Source organism: Lotus japonicus, chromosome 4 (genome assembly GCF_012489685.1).
Source record: "Lotus japonicus ecotype B-129 chromosome 4, LjGifu_v1.2".
Classification (NCBI taxonomy): domain Eukaryota; kingdom Viridiplantae; phylum Streptophyta; class Magnoliopsida; order Fabales; family Fabaceae; genus Lotus; species Lotus japonicus.
Window position 1 is genome coordinate 63,679,332 of NC_080044.1, and position 7,609 is coordinate 63,686,940.

A 7,609-nucleotide genomic window follows, 5' to 3' on the forward strand; every position below is an offset into this window, starting at 1 on the left:
CCTCTAGCACACACTAAAGGGTCTTGCTTCATATAGTCTGCTCCACCAATTCACTTATGTATTAAGTCTTGTTCATCTAGGTCTGGTTCATAGCTCCAAGGCACTAGATTCGAAAGAATTGCACTCTCGGTGACTGCCCAGGAAAACTTCAAAAACCCTTCTTAAAACTTTTGAAATATGTGGGGGATTGTTGGAAAAATTCATGATATTTCAAAAGCTTCAAGTCCCACATTGCCTAGCTCATCAACCTTTCAAGTGTTTATATATCTAGCTTCACATTGTGATGGTAAAGAGCATAGCATAGGGCTTGGGCTCGTGCGCATGAGATTGGGCCTCATGGGCTCAACGTAGTGGAAATCGGTGGATTCACCCCCCCTACGCGCATGATATATGGGCCTTGCAGATTTTAACGGACAGAGCCCGAAATTCACACAGCAAGATCATCCCCTTCTCTGCCTTACTTGTCACTTCATTATTTTATTTCTCACCAATTCAGACACCCGACACCAAGTGTACCATGATAAAACCTTCAAGGACAGCGAATCAATTTTCGCGACTCAACTTGTTTTGTTGCAGGTTATGTTCGTGTTGTTGCGGTTTCTATTCACAGGGGTTATTGTTCGGTTCAATTTCTCCAGCAGACCAAACTCTAAATATGCGTTAAAGCCTCTTCTAGTTTATCACAATATGTATCATCAATTCTCCACAAAAGTCTCACATTAATTAGAGACATGACTAAGATAACCCTTAGGTATGAGAAGGAAACTTTAGACTCTTGAGCTCTTTTAGGTCGAGTTAAGTCTTTCAAATTCTAATATGATATTAGAATATATCATAAATCCTCTAAGTAAAGATCGGATTGAGTTAGGTTTCTCAAGTTCTAATACATTCCACCATCCTGTCAGTGTTCACAATGCTCAAAATGTTACGTAAATTTAAGCTCGACCATCAGGCTATATTTTAATAAGGGCAAATTTAGAAACTAATAAGGCCTCTTCATCGATAAGGGTGTGCAAATTAGTTTGATGTGCAAACAGGGTGTGTAGTTTTGTTTTCTCTACTAAAGGGTACATAAGGTTTTAAGATTTTTTTTTTAAATATTGGGTGTATAAAAAGTCATTCCCATCAAGAGTTACCGTTGCTTGCAAGTATTTTCTACACCTTAAACTTCCCTTGCTGTTGTACATATTTAATAGTCCTTTTGGGAATTCACTTCACAGGTTGGGTGGATTGGATAAATCAAATTTTGTATCAATTAAATTTAATTGGTTTGGTTATTTCAAAAATATAAAATTGATGATTTTTTCGATGCAGTAAAAAAAATCAATTGGTTTGATTTTGTAAAATATATTCAACAAATCTAAACCAAACTGATCTAATTTAAATCGGATATTTTGGTTCAGGTATTTTTTCGTGCGGGTCAATGAATTAGAGTAAAACCGAATGTCTAGCAGCGGCGGAGTTATTCGGGACTCAACTTAGTTGTTGGTCGTGCGCACTGCTGTGAAGCTTGTTATGAGCTTAGACCTGCGTCGAGTGATTATTGAAAGTGATTCCAGGGAAGTGATTGATCTTCTGTGCAGTCGGGACACTAGCTCGCATCAGTACCAACAGTTTGCTCAGGAGATTATAAGCCTCCAGGATGAGCATGGATCTCTTAGCTTTCAGTTCTCCAGTAGAGTCTAATTCTCTTGCAGATTATCTCGCTATGGCTGCTTTCAATCTCCCTCTTGGTAGTCACTATTTTGATTCATCCTTTGGTGAATGACACGACCTGTTAGCCAAGGATATTAGCTTAGATGCTACAGTGGTAGGGCCCCTGGTGCCTTAGTTTCATTTTTCTTTCGGGGTGTTTTGCCCTTCATTGTAATAAAAAAATTGTAAAAATTAAATCATTAAATTTTAAATTTTCTTTCGCGTATATTTAAATTTTAGAGACATCTTAATAATTTTATGCAATTGTTAAATCATTTCTGAATGTTAATATCATTTTTAATTTATTTCAAAATATATATAATTTTTAATTGATATTTATTTTTTAGTTATAACTTTGCTCAACTTATTAGTCTTCAAACCAATTGCAATTTTTCAAATGTGGAGGAACCCACCCTCGTTTGTTTATGCGTCATTGTTTTTGGATGAAGTTAGTTAGTTAGTTTTCCTAAAAAAGAAATACAATTGCAGTTCATTTGGTATAGTTTAACGTCAAGTGAACCAATTAGCCAAACAGATACATTGGTTTGGATCACCGGATCGACAGAACACATAAACACACCTAATAGTCTAATACTCCTATTCCAACAAGAGCATTCCGCTCCCTGTCTTGAGTCTTGACTGAAGACGCAGAATGAGATTAATCAAGATAGGAAAAAGTTTCTCAACATAAATCATGTTAGTATTGAAGCCATAGAAATAAACTTCACGCTTCAAGTAAAACCTTGGTCAGTAGTGCCTGAGGCAGGGGTATAAATCACATTACTGCTACGCTGTATTGAGGTTTATTTTTCAGTGTATGTTAAATTGTTAATGTTTCTGTGTGTGGAAGAGTAGCCTAATTAAGTTGCTTTCACAGCCTCCCCATTGAGAGCAGCTAAAGCAAACTTTGTATGAGTGAGAATTTGATGTTTCTATATACATTGTTGCAGCTTAGTATGTGATGATCTATTATCATCAAATGTAAAAACTGTAAGAATGATTTCCAAATACATCCGGTAAGTTTATAGTATCAAGCAGATACATAACATATAAATACATTACATATTGAATAAGCAAAATGTCAAAACATAGCTTCTTCTAATTCTAGAGGTTTTATTGTATGGAACCTACAATTCTGTAAAATTAATTCCATCTTTACATTCAGCATCTTACATCTGTGTTAGTATCTAAGGCTTGTTGCATAACAGAGGCTTCTGATTTAAAAGAAAAAAGAAAGTGTAAAATATCAATCCACTACATCACCCTCATGGAAGTAACCCAGCAGGTTACTTACTTGGCTGTTTGTTCCAGCACCGGTATTTTCTTCCATGTTTCTTCCACACCACTTAACTGCAATGGTGGCAATGAGAACATGCTAACTGTTGAGCTTCCACTTCTAATTTCCTGCAAAACATTCAAAGCCGATACAGTGCTCTTCATGTAAAGGCTCTCCATGTACTCAATCTCTGCTAATTCCTTAGGTATCAGCAAGCCATCACTCTTGGTAGTGGTTGAAGTTGAGGGATCAAACACTTCAGCTTGTGGAGTTGTCTCGCCAGAAGCTGCGAGATCAATCGCAGGGAAAAGGTAATCCAGCATTGTTTCACACTCCTTCACAAGCTTGTAGAGCAGGTCTGTTGTGAAGAAAGGTTGTTGCAGGACCTTCTGAATGAAAGGCAATCGAATGAGAGCACCAGTTCTCTTGTCATACTTCTTCAGAATTTTCACTAGCCCTGTGGAAAGAAAATTGAGGTAATTATTATGAGCCTGTTGATCTTAAAAATGAAGAAAACATCATAACACAATCTTCTTTTATCCTCATATTAACCAAATAAACCAATCTTCATTTGTAGGGCAGGGGGAATACACAATATAGGGTGAATTTTTCAAGTTTGTCTAAAAAACTTGCAATCCTTTATGAGGTAGTGAATATTTGTTAAGGTATTTCATATATATAGGCAAGAAATGCCGAACCACGTTGAACATTACTGTTATCCCATGTTTTTCTCTGCTTTTGGTTGTGTTCTCATCTCATTCTCAATCCACCATGTGGAGATTTTCCACAACATTATGAAAAGATAACGATTTATTACATTAAAAATTCAAAAGAAAGTAATTAGCAAGGCTCTTGTTCATATTCCACGTGCTTTTGTAACATTTTCAAATCAGAATCACTTTGGAGTAACTGGTAAAAAGAGTTATGTTTGATTGTTCAATCTTTACATGATGTGGACGTTTGTATACTTCGAAGAGGAATATTTATGAAGATAAGTATCATATATAATTCGAACATTAAGGACCGTACTATTGTTGAATTGGCTTACGAAGAACATAGAAAGCACAAGAAGCCATTAAAGAGCTATCAAAAGGACAGAATGTTCAATTTCAGAAGCATGCATATGTCCAAAGTAGATTCTTTCTTCCAGAAGAAGCATATTCTTTGGTCCTACCAACTTGTCCCAAAGAATTGTATTGGAAATGAATCCTATTCTATCATATTACTTTACTCTATAGTCTATACTTTCCAATTGTATTGAGAAATGTCATGATTCTAAAATGGACTTGAGACATGTTTAAACCAGGGTTGTTAATAGTGGATAGCATAGCGTAGCGCTATAGAGGCATATAACGGTGAATAGTGGAGTAGCGGTGAACCCCAGGCGCTACGCTATAGCGCTTTTGCGCCTCTATTAACAAGTAAAGGTTGTAATTTGTTATATTTAACATAAAATATGCTGATAGTTGTAACTTGTAAGTACCTGTGTAATTAAGGGCACTGTAGTTCTCCAGCAACACCATCTCTCCATGGAAATCCACAATTTCCTTGCGAATTTTCATCATCTGTTCACTAGAAGCCTTTACTTTGGCCACTCTATCTTGCAACTCCTGCATATTTCAACCATAACACACATTAATCAACAGTCACACACCCAACTTCTCTTACTTCCTATCATCCAAAAACCGATTACGATTCTCTCAAGTGAATTTGACAATGTCAAGCGAAACATTGTGTCTACCAAATTATTTCATAAATATCAATAACAAAGAATATAAATATTAAATTTGTAATTTGATATGCTTGAAGTAAGGTTATTATATTAATATTATCCATAAATATTCGAATGGCTAAAAAAGAACCAGTGATATCTATATCTATCTTGTAGAGAAGCAAAGACAAATTAACATTGCCAAGTTGCAATTAGAATCTTCACTTTACCAAATTGCCTAGTGGAAACAGCATATTTTATTTTATTTTATCACATCAAAATTCGTTCTTAGCCAACCATTTTATTTCTAAAATTCCACAAATAATACATTCAGTATAACTAATTAAATTAAATCAACCCTAATAAAAATATATAAAGTAACAAATATTCTGATCTGATTTAAAAGAAGGAAAAAAAATTGAATTTGATGAGTGAGATTTATTTACCTTGAGCCTTATAATGTACTCTTCCTCCTTCTCAACGAAGAAATTGTTGAATTTGTCAAGTTCATTCTCCAGCAAGTTCCTGAAATCTGTCTCCTCCTTAGACATATCTCCGGCGACGTCGAGCCTGAGACGCTTGGCGGGGCGGTCCTCTCCGCCGGCGGCAGGTTCGAAGTTCTTGAGCTTCTTCTTGAGTTCCTTGTAGGAGAGGAACTTGTCCCGCCATTCCGGTAGGGTTTTCTCGATCTGGCTGCTCAAGCTCTTCCCGAATTTCATCGATTTTCAATAACCAGAGAAAACAAAAATTAAAATTAAAATTAAAATTAAAATTTTCTGTGTATGAGAGTGTGGTTGTGAAGAAGAAGAAGAATGGAATAGAGGAAGATGAGAGAGGGAGTGGTGTGTAATATAACCGTTAAAGAGAGGGAATATTCGGAGGGTATTGTTGGAATATCCGTAAAAAGAGTATATTTCAGGTTTTATTCCTCTCTATCTTTCTCTCTCTGCTACTGTGCTTATATGATCTATGTTTAGTGACGGTGGAGTGGTGGTTGTGTTTTGTTGAGTTTGGAAGTTTTTTAATTGAATAAAAGTTCAATGTTGAGACTTGTCTTCCTTGGATGTGTGTGGTTGACAATTATGCAATTACTTACTGCTCCCTTGAGATTTGTAAGTGTTGACATGAAATGGTGAAAAGGGAAAATGAGTGAAGGAGGTGGAGGTGGAGGTGGAGGTGGAGGTGAGGAGACGAAAGTAATGAATGTGATAAAAGCATATATAGGTTAAGAAAAAGAATGAGGTGTTTGTTGGATATTTGGTCGGTTCTAAATATAAATGGGTGTTAATTCAAGGAGTCAATGCTTATTCAAATTTAGAGTTGGTTGACCGGTCAATGATATGTTTGGATAAGGAGAAAAAAGTGAGTAAAATGTGTGGAAAGCGAGTAAAACTTTAGAATAAAGAATTTTATATATATAAATGTGTGAGGAGAAACATATGTACTACTAAGAGCATGGGCGGATTCATGTTAAGGCTAGGTGTGGCTTTAGCCACACTAGTTTTTTTTTAATTGTATATTATTAGTGGTAACTCTTAATACATAGTAATAATCATTAAGTCAGAGATAGAGATGACAAGAATGAGAGTAAATAAGGATTGTTATTTGTGGATACCTTGTATATAATTTTGGACTGTGTTAATATATTACATAGTTCATAATTGATTATTAAATTTGTTTGATTTGTATGATTCGATTGATTATAGTGAATCTAAGTACTTAATATTTTGTTTGCCATGTTTTTTGTTTAAGAATGTCTCTAAATACAGGGGAGATCACTTTGTGACATCGGGTGTTTGCCATCTAATCACCCTTGGACTGTAAATTCTTCTATTTTCATGAGAAACTTTCTTTCATGGTTTTATCTATAATATTTCTCTTTTTCGAAAAAAAAATATTTTCAATATATTTTAGTCTTTAATTTCTTTTATGTTTAGCCACAGTAATATATACGGTCTGGATCCGCCCCTGACTAAGAGCCAAACATGTGATTATGTTACTATTAGTGAGATAATTTTTTTCCTCTCTAAAGTAAGTATGACCACGGTAACAATTGTCACTACTAAAAATGTATACGATTTATTGACTGAGTTTGGATTGAGAAAATACTCGTCACTTCAAGAGACGAAATTAACATTTTGTAAATTTAGTTGTTAATGAATTTTGTTGTTTAATTCCATTTTTAACCAAGAATTTTATGACTAATTAATTTTCCACCACGAATAACTAGTTTCATTTTTTCCCATTGGTAAATTATATTTAACTAAGGATTATATTTTGCCAAATAGTTCTTATTTTCATACCCATTTAAGAATAAACAAAGATGAAAAAAAAACCATGATCTAGAAAAGTGAAAGCCAAAGAGGAAGTGAAGCAAAGGGAGTTTGGCTAATTTATGACGCATGGTATAATTCCGAAGCATTTGGAATATCCATATTTTCAACTTACAACCACAAAATGTGTCAGAAAAAAAAATAGATATTTGATCCATTAATGTGGAGTGGAAAATGACGACGTGACATTAAATAAATAAATACAGCTACGTATCTAAATTTCATGTAGGCAGTGACTACCTGTTTTATGGCCAGTGGATGTGATAAAGTTCGCATCTTTACTATGGATATTCGTGGAGTGTAAAATTATTTGTTGTGTCCTAAAGTCCCAAAACAAAAAATTCAAGACACTTTTATCGACTAACTTAATTGTAATTTCCATTTTCTACCTAATTATAAAATAGGGACACTTATAACATACTAAAATTTAAAATATTGATATTTTTTTGTCTTGACCAAGATATCCCCACAGACGACAACCATGAGACTAATCCCTCGCCACACGGTTAGCGCACTAAGCGGTAGGGGCTGACCATTTTAACATACTATAAACTCTACCAACAATTAATAATTTTTCTAGAACAAAGACACGTT

At 34.7% G+C, this 7,609-nt stretch overlaps 1 protein-coding gene across 1 annotated transcript; it reads right to left on the reverse strand.

The window, feature by feature from the left end:
- Window positions 1–2,692: 2,692 nt before the first annotated feature.
- LOC130714506 (SPX domain-containing protein 1-like) lies at window positions 2,693–5,617 on the reverse strand. Its single transcript, XM_057564404.1, has 3 exons — window positions 5,129–5,617; window positions 4,455–4,581; window positions 2,693–3,428 (listed from the first exon to the last, which is right to left on the reverse strand). The coding sequence occupies exons 1-3, from the start codon at window positions 5,399–5,401 to the stop codon at window positions 2,986–2,988; spliced, it is 843 nt and encodes a 280-aa protein (XP_057420387.1). The 5' UTR covers window positions 5,402–5,617; the 3' UTR covers window positions 2,693–2,985.
- Window positions 5,618–7,609: the final 1,992 nt, after the last annotated feature.